Source organism: Hippocampus zosterae, chromosome 2 (genome assembly GCF_025434085.1).
Source record: "Hippocampus zosterae strain Florida chromosome 2, ASM2543408v3, whole genome shotgun sequence".
Taxonomy (NCBI): Eukaryota; Metazoa; Chordata; class Actinopteri; order Syngnathiformes; family Syngnathidae; genus Hippocampus; species Hippocampus zosterae.
In genome coordinates, this window is record NC_067452.1 from 11,322,235 (window position 1) to 11,348,263 (window position 26,029).

At 40.5% G+C, this 26,029-nt stretch overlaps 2 protein-coding genes and 1 long non-coding RNA gene across 8 annotated transcripts in view; 2 read left to right on the forward strand and 1 right to left on the reverse strand.

The window, feature by feature from the left end:
• LOC127595351 (sterile alpha motif domain-containing protein 10-like) overlaps window positions 1-19,882 on the forward strand; it is an 88,374-nt gene extending 68,492 nt beyond the window's left edge. For 2 of the 3 annotated variants that reach the window (XM_052056856.1, XM_052056858.1), the window contains 2 exons: window positions 12,921-13,061; window positions 18,493-19,882. In XM_052056856.1, the coding sequence (XP_051912816.1) occupies window positions 12,921-13,061; window positions 18,493-18,515 (164 nt within the window). In that variant the 3' untranslated portion in view covers window positions 18,516-19,882. Of the gene's footprint in view, window positions 1-12,920; window positions 13,070-18,492 lie in introns of those variants that run through there. The other variant, XM_052056857.1, reaches the window with a different exon arrangement.
• Window positions 1-26,029, reverse strand: part of LOC127595403 (uncharacterized) — a 69,400-nt gene that overhangs the window by 29,431 nt on the left and 13,940 nt on the right. The gene's annotated exons all lie outside the window — the stretch shown is intronic.
• The window catches only part of znf512b (zinc finger protein 512B), a 74,552-nt gene continuing 73,290 nt past the window's right edge, over window positions 24,768-26,029 (forward strand). The window contains exon 1 of one of the 4 annotated variants that reach the window (XM_052056487.1): window positions 24,768-25,961. The gene's annotated coding sequence lies outside the window, so the exon portion shown is untranslated. The remainder of the gene's footprint in view (window positions 25,962-26,029) is intronic. The other 3 variants (XM_052056490.1, XM_052056472.1, XM_052056480.1) reach the window with 3 other exon arrangements.

The following is a 26,029-nucleotide window of genomic DNA, read 5'->3' on the forward strand; positions in this document are numbered from 1 at the left end:
CACTTTGACAAGACGGTCGCCACGTGTAGCCTTTGAAAATCCCTTGTGAAATGCAACAGGAACATGACAATTTGTCAACGCATCTCAACTAGCGTCACAAAGAGCAACTGAGTTCCGTTAAAGTAGTGGGCCAGATCAAAAACCTGGTACTGCCTTATTGAGTGAAAAACCCAATCATGACTCTCATCCTGCTCAAAGAATTAGTTTCTTTGTCCTGTGAAAAACCCATTTTTTTATCGTTTATTTTTTTAATTATTTTTTTAATCACAAAAATGGACATATGTATTTTACACAGGACTATGATGATAGGTTTATGTCGAGAAAACAAATTGTTAGTCAATCATAATTTTGTATCAAAATATCGTGTCGAAATTGCCTTGAGTCCAATTCTATCATTAAAAAAAACGCGCTATCTCGCTTTTTGTTGAATCGTTAGGTCTAACATTAATACCTATCCTATCAGTTAGAAAACATATTGTTACACCTCTAATGCACTGCATCTTTAGTTCCGCTCTCAGCTCGTGCCAACTCAAGCGCAGGCATGTCTTGGAAGGACAGAAAGGTTGCTTCACTCTGCCTGTTTCATCAAGACTTTGTAAATCAGTGCAATGAAGGGCTTGGCATATCTGGTTTTGCAAGTTTTATTTTAATGTATGTGGACGCACAGCTTAGTTGGGTTTGTGGCTACACAGCTTAGCCAGCTCAACTGGAAGCACGTTTGCAGCCAAATCTCTCCAAAGGAGATTGAGTAAGCATTCATGTGTAGTCAAGAACTGCAGACTATTTTGGGTAGAGAAAGCTGGGGGGAGGGGGGGTTAGTCATGACAGTCAGTCATGATTCTGAGTTTAAACAATTATCTCCCACAAGCAGAGACAGTCGAGCTGTGTCAAAAAAAGTTACATTTTTAAATACAAACTACAGTGGTGCCTTGAGATACAAGTGTAATTTGTTCCTTTAACCAAGCTTGTTACTTGAAACACTCTTATCTTCAATCATCTTTCCCCATTGAAATGAATGCAAATGCCATTTATACATCCAGCCTCCCAAAAATGTGTTATTTAATGATAAAAATAGCACTTTATTCATATGCTGCAAATACAGGAATTACACATTTAAATAGTGGTAGGGTGGTTGTCGAATTCTCTTTGAGCAAGATACTGAGCCCCCAGATGCAGCGTCAACAGTAGGTGAATGTGGTAACAGTGTAAAGCGCTTTGAGTACTGGAGGTAGAAAAGCGGGGTGACGGCCCATTTACCACTGAGAATTTTTTTTAAATCAAGCCATCTTTGTTATGATTTATCATTCAGTTTTGCTCCTCATTCTGGTGTGTGCACCTTGGCCACCTGGGGGTGGTATAAGACAGATGACCTTGTAAGCTGGAGTGGAGGTTCAGCTCCTCTTGGCTTCTCAGTACGGCAGTACTGTAATATGAACTTCAAATGTGGACAATGAATTCAGAATCAAGTTTCAGAATTCACCTTACAGGGTGCTTAACTGATGGTTCAATATAGTGTAGTCAAGAAGTTGAGCCAAGTCGATACAAAATATTATTAAGAAAAGATAACCTTTATTAGTCCTGAGAGGAAATTTGTAATGTTGGGAACTAGACACTGTCTTTCGCACACTCAATCTCTCTCTCTCTCTCTCTCTCTCTCTTCACACTGTTTTCCATTTTATTTGCAATGTCTGGGAACAAGCAGACTATTGTAGCACTTCATAATTGTAAATATAGATTCGCAGATCTGAACATTTCTATAGATATTCTCAAATACACAACCACACACGCGCACACACAGTTTTTTTGGTTTGCTCTTGCTGATGCATATGGCAAGTATCAATACATGTTTTGCGTATGAATTGTCATATTTACGCATTCACCGAAGGGTGGCGGATCCAAGCAGTGGCCCTGCGATGAATTCTCTGCCTGTATCATCTTTTGTTCAGTGACCCACACATAATCATGTCTATCACAGTCTCTCAGGAAGCGCACCATCACAGCGGAACAAGCTGCCCGAGGAGATCAGTGTCGCCATTCAATTTGCACTTGAACATTGGGGACATCATTTTGTGTGCTTTTTATTTAATCATTTTATCACAACTCTATCCCTTTTTTGTTCTGGGCAAACTGCACGAAGAACGATGTCGCATTGCAAGTTCTTACAGAAGAAGCCATGTTTTGAAGTGATCTACAATAGTATATGTAAAGATTTTTTCAAATTGTATGTGCAATACAGTACATTAATTTTTTTTGGCGACCGGTATATTTATTTTTGAATACATAAAATATACTTTTAACAAACTGAACCCGTTGCTTTGTTTTTGATGGTTGGTCATGATCAGGGTTCGAAACTACGCTCTAAAATTAACCAGCCAGTCATAATTTCCACTAGTCGATTTTTTAAAGGCGAAAATAAGAGCTTATGAATGCAATTTGATTGTGTGGAAAGAAAAACGCATAGAGTATAAAACATAAAAAACAATGCACAGAAGGTGCCAACAATCAATCAAATGTCGAAATCTCTCTTGAACTGATTTCTTCAGAGCCCCCATCTGCATCGGTGCAACCCTCAGTCCCTTTAATTCGGTGTTTGCGCACAAACTCAGGCCTATGTGAGCGCAAACTGCTTTCCAGAAGTCAATGATTTTGTTTGGATCAAAGTGTTAGATGTGATGCATTATGGCACAGTATTATTTGGAAATGTAAGAGTCACCGCCAGAGGTGCAAAGGAATGAGAACAAAATACAGCGTTGGGTGCATCGAGCAGGGGTGCCCATTACGTCGATGGTGATCGACCGGTAGAACGCGGACTGGTACCAAGTCGATCGCGAGGGGTGTAGAGGAGAAAAAAAACACACAACCATTTGTGTGTCTTTGTGCATGTTAATAACATATTTTTGGTGTTAATGTACACTGCACTCTAATCATCATATCAGTCTAATTTTCACATAAACTATTAACAAAATAAAATGAAATAAAGCAGGTAAATCTTTAACTTGCGGTAACGCGTGACGTGCGTCAACGGAAGTTGTTAGCGTTCAGCAGTCTGCAATTGCAGCTTGTGATTAGAGCTCTGGCGCGATATATTTTATCGTTATCATTATTCTCATTCATATATATATATATATATATATATATTCATTCATTCATCTTCCGAGCCGCTTGATCCTCACTAGGGTCGCGGGGGGTGCTGGAGCTTATCCCAACTGTCTTCGGGCAGTAGGCGGGGGACACCCTGAATCGGTTGCCAGCCAATCGCAGGGCACACAGAAACGAGCAATCTTTCGCCTTCGCACTCACACTCACACCTAGGGACAATTTAGAGTGTTCAATCAGCCTGCCACGCATGTTTTTGGAATGTGGGAGGAAACCGGAGCACCCGGAGAAAACCCACGCAGGCCCGGGGAGAACATGCAAACTCCACACAGGGAGGCCGGAGCTGGAATCGAACCCGGTACTTCTGCACTGTGAAGCCGACGTGCTAACCACTGGACTACCTGGCCGCCCGAGTGTATATATATATTTTATAGGATTTATTTTATATGAATAAATATATATATATATTATATAAGAGCTGTCAAACGATCAAAATATTTAATCGAATTAAAAACGCTGAACTTTCGACGTGCCTCAGCGCACCGTCGCTGTCAGACGAGCACAGAGAAGATCCACCCTTTTTACTTATATGGACACGGAACACGGTAAACTTCCACACAAAATACTGTAGTTCCAAACAATAACAACCGCGTCAGTGGCATACATCGTACTCAACAGGCTACATGCTATGTAATGATCGCTCAGTTTACGACTGCAAAACATACAGGTAACTTTGGTCTTGTCAGTGGAACAATCTGGCAAATTTTTAAAAGTAAACTTTCCATTCATCAACTCTTTAAGTATCCGTTTTCGCTGTCTCGCGCTGCCGTGGCTGGCAAAACAGACATGGGTGTGGAGTTCTGCAGCGTGCTTGTTGTTTTGTTTCCGGTTTATTTATAGAGCAACATAAAATCCGCTGTGACGTGTGCCGCGTTAATCTCGCGAGAAAAAATTAAATCACGTTAAAAGTCATTTAAAAATGCTCTAAACTGACAGCACTAATATATATATATATATATATATATATATATATATATAATGTGTGTGTATGTGTGTGTATAATACACACACACACACACCGCAGACGTTAGCACGGAAGCTAACTGCGAAAAGTCGCTACGCAGCTGGAACCCACGACCAGAGACCAACCAACCAAACGCCAGCGAGCGTGAGGGAGCCGGTAAACCCACTTGCCACGTTAGAAACACCCAGCAGCAAGCCTACTGGACACGTCACAAACTAGCATACAACCGGCTAGCAACGAGACCCGACAAAATGCCACCCAAACAGAAGCAAGACACAAAGCAGGAAGAGGTTTCCCTGACCCTCACTCAAGTAAATGAATTACTCCAGCAACAAAAAGAACTTTTTACGGCGCTCTTGCAACAACAACAGGAAAATTTCAAAGGATTTGTCAAGATGATAATAGACTCAACAAACTCACGACTTGACACTTTTACCAGGGAAGTCCAAGAAATAAAAACCAGCATCAACTTTACCCAAAAAGAGGTAGACGACATTAAAAAAAATCTACCGTATTTTCACGACTATAAGGCGCCATTAAAAGTCTTAAATTGTCTCCAAAATGGACAGTACGCCTTATGGTGCGGAGCGTCCTTTATATGCGCTGAGTTCCAAAATCTGACTGACTGCCGACACGCTGTTTATATAGAGAAAAGGCGGAAGTGACTGTGAAAGAAGTCGGCCAATCAGGGAAGGGTGGGCGTGTATACATACATATATGGAGAGGGAGAGAGAGAGAGAGAGAGGGAGAGAGAGGACAGACAAGCTAGTCCGCCAATGGTGAAGGGTGGGCGTGTAAGTGGACGCCGCAAGCAGGTACCAACACTTGTATAGAGTGTGGCAATGTGCTTTGTTGCAAAACAACTCCGGTTTTGGTTTCTAAGAACCCCTGAAAATAAATTCGACAAAAAGACACGCACGCCTACGAACCTCAGTTCAAACTTAAAGCCACCGGTTATGCTTTTGGCATGCGTGCCCATCTCACAGCAGCGGTGAAAAAAAAAAGTCAAGCAAATGAACTCTGAGCTTGCCGTTATTCCCGGAGGCTTGACTAAAGAACTCCAACCGCTGGACATTGGCATCAACCGGGCGTTCAAAGTAAAGTTGCAAACGGCATGGGAACAATGGATGATCGGTGGCAAACACAACTTTACAAAGAGTGAGAGGCAGCGCTTGGCGAGTTACGCCACAATACGCAACAACGAGAGGGAACGCGGCGTTTTTGATGGATTACGGTACTTGCACAATTGTTCAATTCTTTCTACACACACACGCGCTGCCACCATGTTTCGCTCTGTTCTTTACTTTCAAATGTGGGAAAGCTTCACACGAGAGAAATGTTGACTTTGCTGTTGCTACTCCTTCTTTCCGCTCGGCAATGCGTAGCAACTCACACTAGCATGTGATGCATTCAATGACAACTGAGATGTGCAGTCCTCTGCTTCTGATACAGAGGATGAGGACTTTGATGGATTTCTAGGTGATGATTGATCGAAAAACGTGAGAACATTGTACGATGGCTAAATAAAATACACCCGAACTCAGTTCTGCTTTCGTTGCCTTTTTAAAAACGTGTTTTTATCTTATTTGTATGTTTTGGCATGCTACCGTATGCTTCAAGCTAACGTGTTAGAGTGCGCGCATGCATGCCGTATGTTTAAGCTGGCGTATGTTTTACCACTGTAAAACTGCGGCTATTCGTACGATGCGTCCTGTGTATGTGTAAAATACAGAAATGTCACGCATTAATGAGACTGCGGCCATTAGTACGATGCGTCGAATAGTCGTGAAAATACGGTAATCTATCAAACTGGCCATTCCAAAGACATGCAAACGGAATTCTACAAAGTATGTGACGGCATGCTTGTATTAACGGACAAGGTGGACTACTTGGAAGGACAGTCAAGAAGAAACAACTTAGTAATTGATGGAATTGAGGAAAAAACGGGAGAAACGTGGACTGAAACAGAGGAAAAAGTTCAAAAAATCCTTAAGGAGAAACTGCTGATACAGGGGCAAATTGAGGTGGAGAGAGCTCACCGCACAGGAAGACAAGACCCTGGAAGACCTCGACCAAGGCCAGTTGTGGTGAAATTTCTTAGATACAAGGACAGATCAAGGATCCTACAAAAAGCAAAATACTTAAAAGGCTCCAACATCTACATCAACGAAGACTTTACAGATGCCGTACGACAAAAAAGAAAAGAGCTCCTCCCAAAATTAAAAGCTGCACGTGACAGAGGGGAAACTGCCTACTTAAGACATAACAAACTTATTGTCCACCCCCGTACTCCAACACAACAGGCTCGAGTTCAACACCATCAAGCAGCATACTGAGAATTTTTCACCACCCGACAATAAAAACTCTGACCCTACTGAAGCAGGAAATTCACATACCAAAAAATATGGACTTCGAATCCTTTGATGACCCTTCCAACCCTTTGATGACTTCCAACCCTACTGACCACAAGACGTTTGACCCTGAGAACAACTTGGACCCGGACAATAACCGCGAGGCAGCCTTCGACGACCGACCGTGAGGGAGCCAGTGATGACCGCGAGGAAGCCAGCGACGACTGCAGGGAAGCCAGCGACCGTGAGGAAGCCTGGAGACAACCAGCCTGCGACCACCGTGAGGGAGCCAACGACGACCGCAAGGGAGCCAGAGACGACCGAGAGGAAACCAGTGATGACTGCAGGGGAGCCAGTGACCGCGAGGGAGCCGGGAGACGGCGAGCCTGAGGCAGCCGGGAAACAACCAGCCAGCGCGCGTGAGAGAGCCGGGAGGCAGCCAGCCGGCGAGCGTGAGGGAGTCGGCGACGACCGCAAGGGAGCCAGTGACCACGAGGGACCCAGTGATGACGGCGAGAGAGCGAGCGACGACAGCGAGGGAACGAACAACGGCCATGAGGGAGCCATCGACGACCGTGTGGGAGCGGGAAATTCACATCCCAAAACCATGAACTTCCAACCCTTTGAAGATATTGACTATAAGCCATTCGATCCCGAGAACAATTTGGACCCAGACAATAACTTCTTCAACAACAAACAAAGGGTAACAAACTCTGACTATTACCTGGATGAGCAATTCAACACTAATATAAAATTGGAAAATGCACTTTCGGTAATACACTTAAACAGTAGAAGTCTCTATAAAAACTTCACAAAAATTAAAGAATACCTGACTAAATTCAATAAATTTAAAATAATTGCCATATCAGAAACTTGGCTTGATGAAGATAAAACAACTGAAATGGAAATAGAAGTTTATGAAATGTTTGCAACTAATAGAGAAAACAAAAAAGGAGGGGGGGGGGGTTGCAATATATGTAGACAAAGCACTTAAATGCAGTAAAATCGAGAGATTGACAAACACAATAGAAAACGTAATGGAATGTCTAACCATTGAAATACACAATAAAAAGGCATCAAATATCATCATAAGTTGCATCTATAGGACACCAGGAACATGTATTGACACATTCAATAAAAAAACTAACAGATATGCTCAGTTACTACAACGATAAGAAAACACGAATAATATGTGGTGACTTTAACATTGACTTATTAAACCCAAATAGACACAAAAAAACAACTGACTTTATAAATACTATGTACAGCAACAGCTTTTTCCCAGTAATCCTGAAACCTAGCGGAATAACAGTTGACACGGCCACATTAATAGATAACATATTTATAAATAAGATTGATCATAAAATGGAAAGTGGACTTCTCATTAATGACATAAGTGACCATTTGTAAGTAATTTGTAAATAATCATAAGTGATTATTTCGATAGAAAAGCTAAATCAACAACTCGTATAACAGATATAAGACTAAAAACCCAACGTTCCATCGATGCCTTTAAGCAAGACCTAGAAAAACAAAACTGGACCGAGGTCTACTCAAACGAAGACCCAAATACAGCGTTTGAAGTATTTCAGTCTACCATAATCTCCTTATATGATAAACATTTTCCATTAACTAAAGTTTCCAAAAAGTATAAAGACCCAAGTAAGCCATGGATAACGAAAGGCATAGAAAACGCATGTAAAAAGAAAAACAATTTATATAAATTGTTTTTAAAATTCAGAACTGAAGAAGCAGAAAAAAAAGAAGACCTATAAAAATAAACTAGTAAATATTATAAGAACCAGTAAAAGAGACATTATCATGCACTATTAGAGCAGAATAAAGGTAACACACAAGAAATATGGAAAATACTTAACCAAGTAATCAGAAATAGTCCTAAAAAATGGATTATCCAGAGTATTTTATCAAAGGAAAAAATACTATTTTGGGAAAAACCGCAGAAATAGCAACTGAATTTAATGAGTATTTTGTCAACATTGGCAGTAACCTAGCAAAACAAATTCCTGATCCAACAAACCTGTTTGAAATAGATAGATACCTAGAAAAAAACTCCTCCACGGTGTTCCTTCATTCATTCATTCATTCATCATTCATTCATTCAGAACAAGAAGAACAAGAACAAGAAGAAGTATCAAATATTATAAAAACTTTTAAAAATAAAAAGTCAACTGATTGCTTTAATATAGATATGACAATAATCAAGCAGATTATAGAATATGTAGTGCGACCTTTCACGCACATATGCAACCTGTCATTCAAAGCTGGTATCTTTCCATTAAAAATGAAAATTGCTAAAGTTATTCCAATCTATAAAAGTGGAGAAAAACATCTGTTTACAAATTATAGACCAATATCACTACTACCACAATTTTCAAAAATATTAGAAAAACTATTTTCTCGCAGACTTAATAGTTTTATACAAAAGCATGCGCTGTTAAGTGAGAATCAATATGGCTTCAGGGAAAAACGGACCACCTCAATGGCAGTTATGGAGTTTGTGGAAGCAATAGCCACTAATATAGACAACAAAGAATTTACTGTTGGGGTTTTCCTAGATCTAAAAAAAGCTTTTGACACAATAGATCACAGTATATTATTGAAAAAACTAGAAAGATATGGCATTAGAGGTGTAGCTTATAAATGGATAAAAAGTTATTTAGAAAACAGATATCAGTATGTGCAACTCAACAATAAAAAAACGAATCAACTGAAAATCACTCACGGAGTTCCTCAGGGGTCAGTGCTTGGTCCAAAACTATTCATCTTATATATAAATGATATCTGCAAGGTCTCAAAACTATTTAAATGTGTCCTATTTGCTGATGATACAACTTTCTACTGTTCTGGAATAAATCTGAAACAGCTCCTGACAACCGTAGAAAACGAATTAAACAAATTAAAAAACTGGTTCGACAGAAATAAATTGTCACTTAACCTGAAAAAATCGAAGTCAATTGTTTTTGGCACAAGACCAATCAAACACAAAGCTAAAATTATGGTAAACTCAATTGAAATAGAAAGAGCGTATGAAACCAAGTTTCTCGGATTAGTAATAGACTCAAAACTATGTTGGAAACCACATATCGATAACGTAAAAAGAAAAATAGCCAAGACCTTAGGGATCCTCTAGAAAACCAAGGAAGTGCTAAATAAGAGATCTTTGTACACATTATACACTTCATTATTATTACCATACATGACCTACTGTGTGGAAATATGGGGAAATGCCTGCAAAACAAACACACTCCCTATTCTCAAACTACAAAAAAAAGCAATTCGAATTATTAATAGATCAAAATATACGGAACCCACAAATCCACAATTTATCAAATTAAATACGATGAAATTTTATGACCTGGTTGACTTTAAAATCGCCCAATTAATGTACAAAGCACACAATAACCTGCTCTGCCAAAACATTCAGAAGTTTTTTGAAATTCGAGAAAGCAACTATGAATTAAGAGGTACCAACTTATTCAAAAAACTCAAAACAAGAACAAACATCGAGCAAAGAAGTGTATCTAGCAAAGGTGTTAATATGTGGAATAATCTCGAAACTGACCTAAAAATGAGTAAATCGCTTGCTGATTTCAAAAACAAATTCAAAAAAATAGTACAAACAACCTACATCAATCAGAGTTAAAATGATCAATTCTAAACATTAAATAAAATGATAAATCAGAACTAAGTTGATAAATAGAGAAAGGTATTGAAATATCCATTATGAATACAAGAGAAAATTGACACAAGAGTGCCAGGGTGAGGATGTATATAATCCCGATACAAACCAAAAGTTGTGAAAATATCACGGTTAAGGGTAAAGTATGAGCCTTAATGGAGACTTCTTCTTACTTTTTCTTTTCTGATTGATATAAAAATGATTTAGTAGATATAAACACATAACGGGGTAGGACTAGATAAGTTTTTTTTACTTCATCCTACAACCTTGAACATAAATAACTGTGTTGAATGAAGACTGATTTCTTTCTTTTTACTTTTTTATCTACCTTATTTTCTGTCAAATTATTACTGTATATGTTTTATGTTCAATAAACAAACAAACAAACAACAAAAACACACACACACAGTATATTGTGAACCAGCAGAGAATCAGATTTTAAAAAATATTACTCACCATTAGCAAAGCTTCATCATGACTCGTTTTCCGAGTGAAGTGTTTGTGAAGAGTAAAAACAATAAAATAAAATACCCCTCATTTTCATGCTCTTCACAGTGCCTATCTGGCTGCAAAAGCCGCTCATTTGCCATTGAAAGTGTTAATATGCAATTTGTTTTGTGAGTCGTGATCTCTTTTGAGCAGCTTTTGTTTCTGTCTTTCTCCTCTTCTGACGGTGCTCGCTCCTCTCCCAATCTGCATGCAATTAATGAGAGCCGTAGCACGTCGTGGAGAATTGATTTGAATTCCATTCTATTGCTTTGTCTCATTTATGCATGCATATAGCCAGGGCATTGTGTCTCGAGGACAAACTGGTGCAAGCACACATAAAGGAGGGTTATGGTGGGAAGATGGTTTTCCACGAGAAAAAAATATGACCAATAGTATATTATTGTTATTTTATTTACAGAATCGCTTGGTTTACTCTATGCTCAAAACTAAATTCACCTGCACACACACAGTTGAAATTGAAATTCCTTGCCTCGAAGTAGCAGCTCTAATAGAAGGAACCGATGCATGTGGTCCACATTTTATTTACACAAGCACCAGCATAGAATGGATTCAGAGTTGAATTTTGTTTAGCATTTGAAATATATGCCAACATCAGAGTTCACAAACAATGGAGTGGGTTCAAGCGGGAAATGGAGGTTTCAATAGATTGTGATGTATGCGCATGCGGTAGTCGTGTGGAATCGTCAGCAAACAGTAAACAATATATAAACTCAAACTATTCATTTGCCTTTGCAGATGATTTTTAAAGCCAAATAACGGAGTTCTGGGCCTTCATTATCATGAACACGTAGGGATCACATGATTCCATCTTTTATTCTGCTTGTCATTTAAAATATGACGGCCAGCTCTCTATTATTTTATCAGGTCGATAATGGTGCAGTTGAGAAAGTACTGATTGTTAGATTTTGCTGCATTTTCTTTGTTGTTTCCATCTCTGATGACCTTTTACAGTGACATGCTATTTGCTAAGACAGGGTTAGGATGGATGGATGATTGGATGAATAGATAGATAGATAGATAGATAGATAGATAGATAGATAGATAGATAGATAGATAGATAGATAGATAGATAGATAGATAGATAGATAGATAGATAGATAGATAGATAGATAGATAGATAGATAGATAGATAGATAGATAGATAGATAGATAGATAGATAGATAGATAGCGTGTTTTTAAAAAGGGAGATGACAACTTTATGAGTAATGACTCTAATGATATAATTTGGGAGCTGAGACAGCTATGATGAATTTCTCTTTCTGCAGTGAAGGACAATACCTGTCTGTACTAACAGTGTGTGCGTGTGTGTGTGTGTGTGTGTGTTTGTGTGTGTGTGTGTGTGCGCATGTGTGCGCGTGTGTGCATGCGTGCGTGCATGCGTGCGTGCGCGTGTGTGTGTGTGTGTGTGTGTGTGTGCGTGTGCGTGTGCGTGCGTGCACATGTGTGCGCGTGTGTGCAAGCCTGCCTCTTGCTAGAAGCACTTTTTTTCTGTTTGGTGATACAAATGCAGGCTGCTTATACAATGTGCTTGTTATGGCAAATGGCATATGGCAAATCTCCCCTACGTTAAATGCCAGCTCTTTAATAAATCTGACCCAGAACAAATGCCTTCATGGTCATTCCATACGTTTTGCTGCTGCTAATTGGAAATCTGCAGCGTGGATGTGGATTAGGCTGTGAATCTCCAGGCTGAATTACAAACACGCCCACCAGTTTATGCAATAAAGTTTCCCTTAACTAGCAGCAAATCCACCTCCATTCTACATTCCTTCTCATGACAAATTACTTCAATCCTGTTTATTAAAACTGGTTTTCTATATTCTGTATTTGGTGATATATAAAATCGCTAAATATGAATTGAAAATACAGTACAGTAATCCATTGTTTGCCACAGGTTTTCCCTTCAAGACCAGGCTCGCAATACATGACAATGAAATAACAACGATAACAATATAACCTCAAAGAATCACTGTTAATGCATTGAAATGCCAATGTATGCATGGGAGGTGCAGGAATTGTTTTTGTCCACTTCGGCTCACTATATTCACAGTTTATGCCATAGTTTCTGTGACAGTCAATGTGTGTGTGTGTGTCTTTAAAAGGAGGGCCTGGCATGTTGAGTATGTGGGAGCGAGCGATTGAGGATGTGCAGTTGACCGTTAACTGCATTTAGCATTTACCCACTTTCACCCTTTCCCTTGAGGGTGTTCAAACGAAAATCCCATCTTCTCTTGACAGGACGAGCCTTGCTGCGTTTGAACGGGGAGAAGCTCCAGAGGATGGGAATTATCCAGGACACGCTGAGAAAGGAAGTCCTCCAACAGGTCCTCCAGCTTCAGGTTCGAGAAGAGGTCCGCAACCTTCAGCTCCTCAGTCGGAGTAAGTAACAAAATCATCACGCTTGGGTTGCCTGAGAAGAAACGGTCAGATTTGATTTAACTTTGGCTAAATTGACAGCCTGGGAGCAGGTGTGCCTGCTGTGACATATATGGAAATGGACGTCGAAGAGGTAGCATGTGCTTTCATTGATGGCAGCACTTAATTTGATGCTCTGCCTCACAGTCACAGTTTCAGTCAACTTTTTCAACAGTCAGTCATCAATAAAAGCTGGCTTGGATCCAGCAGAGGCTTCCTTGCAATACAGACTCCACTGTCGTCAGCCATTGTTTTCTGTTATTTCATAGCTTACGATCACATGGCAGCACAATACTTTTGTTTGCTTTGATATACACCCTTTGAATATTTCTCACTAGTAGAACGACCATTTTTTTACAAGTAACCTTTCTTCCACTCTCAATGCCACTTTGGGTCTTCTATTCCTTCTAGTGGGTATTCTCATCGTGACTAGTTAAAACAATGCAAGTGTGGTATGGGAACCAAGTGCAGCACGCAGAACAACCATTCATTCATTCATTCATTCATTTTCCTAACCGCTTGATCCTCTCTAGGGTCGCGGGGGGTGCTGGAGCCTATCCCAGCTGTCTCCGGGCAGTAGGCGGGGGACACCCTGAATCGGTTGCCAGCCAATCGCAGGGCACACAGAGACGAACAACCATTCGCACTCACACCTAGGGACAATTTAGAGTGTTCAATCAGCCTGCCATGCGTATTTTTGGAATGTGGGAGGAAACCGGAGCACCCGGAGAAAACCCACGCAGGCCCCGGGGAGAACATGCTAACTCCACACAGGGAGGCCGGAGCTGGAATCGAACCCGGTACCTCTGCACTGTGAAGCCGACGTGCTAACCACTGGACTACCGGGCCGCCGTGCCGAACAACCATAATAGTTGGAAATTATGTTCAATGATGACTTTAATACCAACTGCGACCAGTCACTACAGAGCCCCGACAGAGCAGTTAGATTAAACGGCGAGATGGTGAGAAATTATGGACAGGGGCGAAGTCACGATCCATAATCCAAAAGCAGCGTTCCACAGAAGCTCAGAATTAATTTTTGTCTTAATTCACAGAGAGCAGGACGGAGAGCTCAAAATGTATTTGTCGCAGAATACTCAACAGGCATGGGGACAGGCAAACCAACATTTTCAAATGAACAATAAAAACAAATACATGCAGAAAACAATGCACTGATATACAGCACCGTGCAGGAATTGTTTAAACTCTGTCAAAAACAGTCCAAAAAATACATATTGTGTTCCCAGATTGATGGGGATTTATGAAACTGCACTTGATTATCTTGTGCATCTCATTTCATTTTTTGACAACATAATGCTGAATAAGTAAAGGCTATACCAAATGAATTCAACTGTTATCTTAAGATGCCACTGTAATTTGGTCCTGTATTTTTGTCTTTTACTGACGCCTGTGTTTTTTTTTTCACAGTAACCACTCATAGCAGTGAACTTTGAGATAAATACATACATGAAGATAATGTGCTATATAAATTCAGTCCAACTGAAGCAAAGCTTTTTCCAATTAAGCGGCTTCACAATTTACAAATAACCCCAATCAGCAACACTTGATTAAGCATTTTGGATGAAGGTCCCTCTCTCTGGAATGACCTCCCACTGAACATTCGGCAAGCCTCCTCGCTGCCCATCTTTAAAGCCCTCCTCAAAACCCACTTGTATTCTTTGGCGTTCGACTCAGCATGATTTTACTGCTTGGTGCTTTCTACCGCCTTTATTACCATTTCGTCTTACTGTTTATTGTGTATGTTAAATCGCTCCATGTACAGCACTTTGTATGCAGCGGTGGCTGTTTGAAAGTGCTCTATAAATACTGTTGACTTGACTTGACTTGACTTGACTTGAAGGAACAAGAGACACACAGAACATCACCGTGTTTGTAAGACATTAACATTTTAAATAAATGGTTTTAATTAAGATCGAATTATAGATTTGTGTATTCACTTAAATTTGCTGCTGATACAAATAAGATCCAGTTACTGATAATAATTGACAATTACTCTTTGGGAAAACTGCAATTAAAATTCAAACGGAACTATGGTTCGGCGCGCTCATTTGCATAAAATAAGCAGACAGTAAATCAACATTTTAATGAATTGTCATTCATTGAGATTCAAAAATGCATTGAGTTGAATTGAGTTAAAGTGAGAACTTTTGTTTGTGTTTATAATTTTAAAAAAGTTCAATTAATACCTTATTTGGTCATTTGACCAGCACTCTGGCCATTCTTGTTCTGTTCAAATGCTGATGATGATTGACATCACAAGCAACATGTGAATCAGAAATGCATACATTAGTCTTAGCTTGCTGCACTTCACTTACAAAATTAATGTGACATCATCACCTGCTACATCACCAGTTTGGATTCTTTATGGGCCATTTTGTGGGTTCAACAGTTTTCAACCTTATTGTGTCCCCAATTCAGTTGAATGTGCTGATTCATTTCTGTTTAGACAGCCCATACCTTGTTAGTGCACGAATTTTTACTCACGCCCATGTTAGACCCTTCTCTGTTGCCATCATGCGGAAGGGTCGTAGCATAGTAATTAACTATTGTTTTCTTCCCATCCTAAATTCGCAATTCGATATGAGTATAGGATGACGCTGTGTTGATATTGGCAGCATTTATGTAATAATTGTGTTAAGGCAAGCCAAAATGTCAAAAAGACAAGTCAAGCTCGCCGTCACGCCACCATGCCAGTAAACTTCCAAGTAAAAGCCTCCTCGGTTTGTTGCATTGGTGTCAATAAATGTATTATTTCCATCAATCCACGATGCAAACTGCTTGTAGCTAATCTATTTTTGGGTGAACTTTTATTTTGAAGTTAGCTTTTGTGTTCGTAGTGTGTTATATTATGACTTGTCTTGTCTGTTTACAGCAGGGGTGCCCAAACTTTTTGTATCGAAGATCTACTTTTCGATCAACTAACCTCCCGGGATCTACCCTTACCGGCGCGCATGCGCACAAACCCACACACGCGCGCACACACACACACACCATGATGAGAAACAGCCTGAAACAGAGGCATGCCACGCACTTTTTCAGCCTGTTAACTATCGTAGCTCACACGTACCGCTTTAAAGTGTTCCCTGGGCCCTCCTAGATACGGTAGGAGGCTAGGAAAAAAGTTATACAAAGACAGCACAAAGACTAAGTGGCGAGCACGGAAAGGGTGGGGTGAGGGCAGGAGCAGTGCAAAAAAGCGTCCGCCTTCGTCGAGAGCCAAGCAGAAGGCAGAAGGCCATGCCTTCCATTATGTGCTAATCAGTCTGTGACAGACACACGTGCTCAAAGCCCCGTAATAACACTTCACAGTCGATACTGAGTCACCACACTAATTGCGAGACAACAGACTGAAGTTTAAGATGTTATTCACCGCGCAACACTGAGAGAGTTAAGCTAAGAAAAAGGGCGTTTCTGTTTGTGAGATGTGTTTTCATCGTGGACTTGGTATAATCGGTGTCAAATGGTTGCTGAAGTGAACTTTGTAAGCGATGGATGTGGCTATACTGAGCTCATCTTGTAATTGGCTTACACATGAAACGAGGGGTAGAGAAGTTGAGAAAGTCCATAAAACATTCATATGACGATGACATGGAAAATGACAGACCTTTGACTCTTCAGTGACTTCACCATGCAGCGTATAAAATGTTAAGTCTGCAGAAGGAAATATCGCTTGCCAAAGCACCCTATTTTTTCAACAAAACTTTGAGCAAACTTTCAGGTCACGGTTAAATGAGCCATCTACTACACTGGCAAGCTGAAAATTTATGGTTGTTGAAAATTTAAATCAGAACATCAAAGTAGAATGCAAATGTATGTAAGCGACAATACATGAAAAATAGTTCAACCTTTACTGCAGTACTTTCACCCCTTTCATGTTTGAAATCTATTGCTCGGCGCATTTTCAGCATGAACTTAAGCGTGTATTTTTAGATTTCACTTTCCACGGTCCATGTGGCATGGTGGATTGTGTCGCCTGTGCAGGATGAGGTAAAGGGGAGTCTTCCATGCCCAAAGCCTCTTAGCTTTCCAATGCAGCATAAGCTTTGCAGGGGTCACTGTAACATCCGAAGAGCGCTGGGAGGGTTGGGCGGATGGGGTGAAAGGTTCGGGGCCATGTTCAGAACGAAGATTATTATAAATCTTTCTCCTCCTCCTCCTCATCTCGTGCTTGTTGGTTTATCATTATAACGACTTGTCAGTTCCTCCTTCCGTCTCAACACATAAAATTTTCATCAAAGTCTCTCTTTGCATGCAGCCATCTGCCATGCCACAGCGTCTCACTGGTAATTAGCTGAAGCCAGATGACGGTTGCACCCCCCCACCCCCACCCTCCAATGCCACCTTTGACCCCTTCTATTGCAATAACAAAGAAGATACTGCCGACCATTGCGGTTAGTTTGATTTGGTTTGCATCACAGTTGAATTTACGAGCTACGCGTGTGATGCACAAGGTAAAAGAAGGGACGTGTATTATCTCTGCACAAATTCGGTGGGGTTCTGCGCACCTCCCATTCCATCCACTTCCTCCTGTGAGGACTCCTCCGGGAGCTCATTTAAATTATCTCCAGCCACTTCATTCTTCTGCCGCTTGCGTGTCGTGGCTCAGGTTCACTCAAGTGCCACGCTCGCATCTGTGCGTACCCGGGAAACAATTGCCGCGTTGTTGTGGGCTATCGAGAGAGAGGAACTCCCAGTTAAAAATGCATACAGTTTTGGCGGGGAAAGTGTGACCGCCTAATGACGCTTGATGTCGGGAGTTGGCTGATCGTCAGGGAAACTGGCTGGTGTCATCTGTAGTTTTCTGAGAGGAAGTTAACGACATTGTGGAGTGAAGCTTGTTGTGTCATGCTGTCACACACCCGAGCTTTGCGTAGTAGCAAGCAACAAACCACAAATGCAAAAGCTTGGTGTGTTAAAAATGAAATTGATGTTGTTCCCCACTTATTAAAGCCTAGCATCGGTACCAACCCAAAAAAATGCTTTGTGTATTTCTTCTATTTTATGTCTGTATATTTTATCCTCTGTATATCCTAGATTTTTGCCTTTTGTTTGACTTGGCAGAACTGGACCATATAGCCTGCAATTTTTTTCGAAGTTGCACATTCCAAAATTGATATTTTTCCAAAAGCAAGAACAAAATTCAAAAAATTATTCCAGGATTTAAAAAAAATGTTTTTCTTAATTTGAGCACCCAGCTCAACAATTCACGAATAAAAAGCCCAACAAAACATCACCCAGCATCATTTGTCTATTTTATTTTTACAAAAGAGAGGAAATGCATTTTATTCTGTGATACTTTTCAAAGTACAGATGCTTCTGGAGTAGTCCTAATCATGTACTGCCCTCTTGTCTCTCTCCTCTTCCTTTCCCTTAGCCTCCTTTGGAAATTTCTCTTAGCTCATCGTGTGGTCCATTTGGCAACCACAGAGATGCTGCCTTCACATTTGCGATGGAGAATCAAGACGAGGAAAAGCTTGTTGACAACACGCCAACCAATCTCCGGGATTCTCATTCAACGCTGGTTCACCAGACCTCCGGATAAGACACAAAGCCTCATTGAACTTTACCGTAGCGATAACAAGGTGATCATCTAGGTCTGAAACTGCTTTAGGTCTTAATAGCAATTCCATCCTTGTATAGGCTGTCACATTTGAATACAGGCTGTATTGGGTACACCAGTTCAAAATGAGATCCAATACAAGAGTTGGATCAAAGCTTCTGCTTTAACAGCTAATAATTTGAGGGTGTCAATTACAACTGAGCATTATTTGAAACGCAAATGTCTACTTAATCGTCATGGCGGTGAGGTGAAGGTTGTAGTTGGTGAGTATGTTTTTTTTTTTTAATGGATTTTAAGTTTTGTGTATATATACGAATCCATCACTCGTGCGCATTTTCCTCTCAGGAGTTGAGATCGCTGGTGGATGACTAATAGCAGATACAGTACTATCATCAGACGTTTTATATTGTGATTGAATTAGGGTAGATTAATTGTGCAGCCAGACAGCATATACAGTACATTTGAGGATTGTAAAATAACATGCAATGTACTGGTAAGCAAGTGTATTCTCACAGAAGCTTGGCGGGGAGGGGGGGGGGGGGGGGGGCAAATCCCCAAGGACATCCAAGTGTACTGTGATGATCTCGTTGTCTACGCTTGATCAAGCAATAATTTAAATGTAATTACACCATGAGGACGAGCTGTTAGAGCTAAGTAAGACATATTGATAAGTGTTATTTTGTCGTCTGTGCGCTGAGGAGAATGCCAATTATGCTTTGCCCGTTACAGAGGCAGCATTTAACTGCCTTGCACTGTTGTTCAGGAGCATTAGTGGAAGTCGTCACCCTAACAAACAATACAACAAATCCCAAAAGTATTTTAACACACCGCTATCCCCATGTGACAGTGTGATTTCAAAAGCTACAAAATGGTGTAATACTGTGACAGCTACAGATACCCAAGTTGATTCGAGTGAGCGCGTTTGACGTCAGTGTTAGGCGCAGATATCTCTGTAAGCTGATGAGGATGCTATATTTGCATACATCAAGAGACAAATTTCCAACAAATAACACTGCAGACAACTTCCCTCCATCTGGCGCTTCAGAGCCAGATGCACCAAACTGCAAGAGACTGACTGTTAAAAGGGTGATTACCTGCTGCGGGTTCGCTGAAGTACCTGATCATTGGTGTGTGTTTAGGTATAGAAAAGATATAAGGAAAATAAAAGATTACTTTTTAAAATAAACTACTTAAGTCAAAAGAACTCCCTCTCTCTGTCTCTCTCTCTGGAGAACAACAGTTGGTCTCTTGCTCCACTCTTTTTTGAATTGCTATACAACGTTTTAGTATATAAATTAATTTAAAATGAAATATAATGATCATTCAACAATGATGAAAATTTGCGTGGACGGTTCATTTGTATGCAGTCAGGGCTACCAATGCCTAAGCACTGAGAAGTACTGACCTACATTTACAACAAACATGAAATGTATTGATTTGTTCCCAGCTGTCTTATCTCATTTATCTTCAGCTTCCAGTAATGTACTGTAAATGTTTTCTATTATTATTATTTTTCTGTCCAAATAGATTTAGGCTTCTATGTGTTGCTGTGTCATCTACCCGAGGCCTTCACAATCAGGAGTGCTGGCCCGTTTTAAATTGCACAGATGCTATAACCAACGGCTGTTGTTTTTAATCAAGCAGATTTCAGATTCACCACTCTTGGCATTCGCGAAATCGGCATGTTTCCATCCTCTTACCGAATGATCAGAGCTATTTAGTCTTACAATTCGGGCAATGGGTAATGGAGGACAATGAATACCGAACATTATTAAAAATACATTTTCAAGGCAGGCTTTAAAAAAAAGAAAACAAATCTTGAACATTGAGACAAAAGTATAGCCTGAGTGTGTAGAAAGTTTTCATTTGTCAATGTTCATTCATTTTTAAAACGCACAATTGATTTAAATAATATGCAAAAATATGTTCTCTCACATCAAAATGCATTATTTTATATAATCGTAGGTCTAGTCATCGCTAATTTTACTCCCTTAGAGGAGATATGTTTTGCTGCCATCGTTCTGCTATGTTAGGTTGCCACCAATCAGATCTGGAAATAAGGGGCACTCCCAATGCCATCACGTCAAAACCAAGCGGGCAAAAGAAAATATGAGTGTTTGGCTCCCCAAAGCCCTGAAATGCATAGAATAACATGCATTTTTTAAAATGAAAAAAAAAATGCTTTGTTTTAATTGATATTATTTAATATGCCATAGTAGCTTGTGGGCCCTGGAGTCATTTGGTGGTCAGTAAGGAAGGAGAATTCAAGGAAGCATTTTAGAGGCACTTAATGTTTAAGTGCTTTATAAGCAGTGAGCATTGTTATTTTTCATAGACTGAAGTAGCCTGCACCTGAGCATAGCCTATGGGCTCTTAAAAAGTGCTGCAAATTAAACAAAGATTGCCAATGTAACTCTTTCAACAATTAGGAAACACTTAAATTGCCTGAATTTGAGCATACTGTATATGTTGTTGATGGCACACTCCCACTGAAGTATTGGGCAACAAGGGGAAACAACTTCCTGTTGCCTTTATTGGAGGCATCTGTCTGTGTGGAGAATGGGAGGGATGATTTTAAGGTCTTAAAAACATCACCGATTGCCTGTGGAACCAGGACGTCTTTTAACAGTGCCTCTTTGTTGTCCCCAAATGCATTTTCTTTAAAACTTTGGAATCTTGGAGAATCTTTTGCTTGAGCTTGTGTGCGCAGTTAGCACTGTTGTAGCTCAGATTACGTTTTACTGTGCGGTATACCTGTGTCAGATCAACTGCTGGAATTTAGAAAGGAGGAGTGGGATGATGTCAGAGTATGACTTTCGTATTGTTGAGATAAAACTATTATTACACTATTGTTAATAATTATTAGTATTTTATAAACATTACTAGTGTCGCACTTATTTAACTATGACTTATTTATTTATCTGTCTTGTCTATTTACTGTAGAGTTTGCTTTATAGTCCGATGAAACATTTGCCTGACCACTGACGACAGCATTTCTAAATCATGCACTGCACTAACTTCTTCACTTGCGGAAGGAACACTTGATGTTGTTTGTGTAGTGATCTTTTGCTCGCACCGCTATTAAAGACCTTGGTGAAGTGTGGTCTCTCTGACTCACCGTAGTGTGTGTGTGCGCTACTTTGAACTTGCATTGTATTAGTTTACCGCTAGATGGCATTAAAAGTCGAAAATTTCTACACTCTATCCCCTTAAGGATTTTCATTCATTCATTCATCTTCCGTACTGCTTGATCCTCACTAGGGTCCCGGGTGGTCGGCTACTGCCCGGAGCCCATCCCAGCCGTCTCCGGGCAGTAGGCGGGGGACACCCTGAATCGGTTGCCAGCCAATCGCAGGGCACACATAGACGAACAACCATCCACGCTCACACTCACACCAAGGGACAATTTAGAGTGTTCAATCAGCCTGCCAAGCATATTTTTGGAATGTGGGAGGAAACCGGAGCACCCGGAGAAAACCCACGCAGGCCCGGGGAGAACATGCAAACTCCACTCAGGGAGGCCGCAGCTGGAATCAAACCCGGTACCTCTGCACTGTGAAGCCGACGTGCTAACCACTGGACTACCGGGCCGCCCAATGAATGAATATTGGGTACCGGTACATATTGTGAACTGCTTCAAATGTTATTGTAGTCGAGAGCAGTGATTCCCAACCTTCATTGAGACAAAGCACGCATTTTAAGTTTGATAAATTGCAGGGCACACCACTGTACACAATTGTCACAGAAAGAGGATTCATTTGTCAATTTCATACTATTTTCCATCTAATGGAAGATCATGTATTTCTCCTTTCTCTCACTATAAATTGCTGGCATAGGTAGATGGACAAAGATACAATATTTGTAAAGAATCTCACCAATTAAGGGGAATTTGATAAATTCCCATGGTACACCGTTACGGTTCTCATGCCAAGATATTGGGAATCATTGGTCCAAAGATTCGGAAGATAAATGGTTAACTATGTGTCTAACTTCAGTAATAATGGTCCAGTATTCATTCCAAATGCACAAAATGTCTCTCCCTTTCTGTAATGCTACAGTCATATTTCATTTGTGTATATAGCAGATTAGCAACATGATAGTTGTGGAATTAAGAAATTGTTTAGGTCACGTGGCAATGTGAAGTGTGTTATGGTGGGACAAAACCAAGGTTGAAGTTTTTGACCAGAGTAATTCTAAACACAGCACAGCTCATTACCAAAACAACACTATACCCACAGTGAATCATGGGTGGTTCAGCATCATCCTTGGGGGCTATTTTCCTTCAGCTGGAACTTTATCATGGAGGAGAGAATCAAAACAGGTATACCCAACACCCGCGGGTATACCTGAAGAGGGTTGTGCACAAAGAGATGCCCTTGTAATCTGACAGATTTGGAACATTTTTGCACAGAAGAGTGGTCAAAATTGCCACAGATCTCTGTCCAAAGAGACGGAGTGCTGCAAGAAAATCTCGGTTTAAGGGTAAGCATATTTAGAAAACAGGTTATTATCATTATCACCCCCCCCTCCCCTTTTTAGATTAATCTTATTCATACAATAGAGTTGTACAGGTTATAAATCACATAAAATGATTTATCTTGGTTGATTTTTTTTAATCTTACAAAATTCTAGCATTTGAACAGGGGTGTATGGACTTTATATCTCTCAACCTTTTCCCGATACGGAATGTTGTGCGTTTATTTATTTTTTTAATGGGTCAAATAACACAAGTCTGACATCTATAAGAACATTCCTGATGTTCCACTCAATAAAATGATGATTGGGAATGTGTGTAACAGTGCGACACAGCAGTTGGGAAATTTATTCCAAATCAACAAATCACAGTTCAACCAGCATCTCATATCAGCAAATTGTGTTAGACCCAAGAGGCTGTGTTGTATTTCCCCCTTCACACACACACACAATATTTTATTGCACTGTACAGTCACTACCCACATAAGGCTCGGGTACACCAGCACAATCTGCTTAGATTACAAATCAGGAGCCATAACACAGAGAGGCTTCACACTTCATTCATGTAGTGAGGTAAATTAAATCCTCACTGCATATTTTTTATGCATAAACATTTGTAAAAAACAAAACAAACAAAGAACCAACAAAAACAGATACAGTCTCAGTATTAAGGGGAGATTGAAATAAATCATAAAACAAATGTAGATGTTGCATTTTTTGAGCCTATATGGTAAGTGAATGAATACTGCATATTTAGCTGCAGTAATATTTGTAAAATTAGTGCTAATTAAGAAGTATATTATTGACAAGTGAAAACTAACAACATTAATGAATTATAATGCACTCAGTCGTTAAAAGAAAGAAAATGTAACTCTGACCACATCACAGATAATCATCTTTTGGGATAAAATCGTACCATGACACTGTCAGTTCGGTGTCAATTTAACATGCTAATTACTGTGGGTGAAGTGTGCGACGGTGGCAACATTTTCAACAGAGCCTCCTGTTTTTTGTTTTTGTTTTGTTTGTACAAGACAACACTGCCCCTTAGTGGAATTTTAATGCATACAAGGAAAACAACAGGATTGCGGTAAAAAAAAGAAAAATATCTCCAGAAGGCCATTAATGGATGACGAACTGTCATTTTATTACCACAGTTAATAAGACGTTCATTTCCATACATTAAAAATAATAGCAAACACATCAAAGTAGTGAATGCTGTTGAGGCGTCAGGTGACCTGTATATGATACAAAATATTTTTCAAATATTGATTAATTAATATATATCTTTATTTCTCACTTGAGAGCAAATATCGTGCAAAATTTAGTGTCTCCTGGCAGCACTATGAACAACGTTGCCGTCATGGTCTCAAATGATGCCCATTCGGACATGGGAGTATTAGGTCATGACGAGTGGCACCAATCAAAGACACAAACAAACCTATTTTGCAATTACCGAACAGCGTGGCCCTTTTGATTCACTTTCAGTTGCAAGGTTCCTCCTCCCTGTGATTGAACGGTTGTTGTTATTATTAGCAAAGTTAAATGGGAAATGTCAGAAAACAGCTGCAGCAATTGGGAAAATACAGCTGCTTTTTGAGAGTTGGTGTTGTCCAGACTCTATAAAACGAACTGATATAATATTTGAGGGACAGCGGGTTATTAAATCGTGCCTGTTTAATATTGCTGAAGCTTATTTTGATTTCACGCTTTATAAGGAAGGCTGTGATTGGCTAAGCGCCCACCACATGAAAAGGCAGCATGCTAAACTCGAAATGTAATAATTAAAATGACCGTGGCGTGGACTAGAAGATTCGGCGTGCTACCTTCGAATGGGGAGCATGCTTTTTTCCCTCTCTTTTTTAATGGCTCAAATAGTTGGCAAAGCTTTTGAAGCCCTGGTCGTTTAACGTCAGGAGCGAACGCCGTTACGTCGGAAGAGCCCGAGCCGGGGGCACAGCAGCAACTTTACCCTCGCTGGAAGCTCCATTATGCAGCTCCTCCATATCGGAAATAACGATGGGAATAACAACTCTGACAACAATGACACCAAGTTGCCTTGAGTGTCGTCGCGACTGTCAAAGGTGACGTGCTTAGCTAAGCGTGTGACCCAGCACACATTAGTGGAATAGTGTACACGGCCTCGCGCGGAGACATCATATCCGTATTAAAAGCGAAAATAATCCCGAGGTAAGAAGCCGAGGAGTGGCCGAAAAGCGAACGGCCGTCGGCGTTTCTCTTTATTTCCCTCCGCTTCGGGTCGCTTTACTCTCGTAAAGTGTCTGGCAGCCGTCGAAATTACCGCACATATAATAATTTGGTGGCTCCCTTTACATCCAGCCAGCGCAAGGATTTTTTCTCCTGCTTCTCCTCCTTCGTTATAAAGTCGCCATTTTGCTTCAGTGTCTGTATAAACCATCCGGTATTCCAATATTTTTCCTCAAGGAGTCGGGGATTTACGCATCTTTTCTGGCTATTTTTAGAGTGTTTAACGGCAAGCTTGGAGCGGTGCCTCGTGGTAAATACACATAAATGCCTCAAAGGAAGGGGCACAGCCAGATTAAAGTCTCCTGGATGTTTTTAAACCCACACAATTTGTCATTTTTGCTTCTTTTCCTCGGTTCAAGCAGCGTTGTGACCACCCCTTGACACAGAGACACAGCAGGTGGGATTGGGATGTAACAAAAACATTGGCAGATAAACGCCCAATACGGTGCCTGTCTCCGGAACCCCCCTCCTCCTCACCCGTGGGGGCTAGCTGACCTGGGGCCAGCCGGTCGTGAGCTGTGGTTGAGCGGCCAGCGCTTCAGGTACAGTAGGTGTGGCTGACCACAGCTCGTGGAAGCAAAAAAGTGCTACTTTCTTTCGATCTCTCATC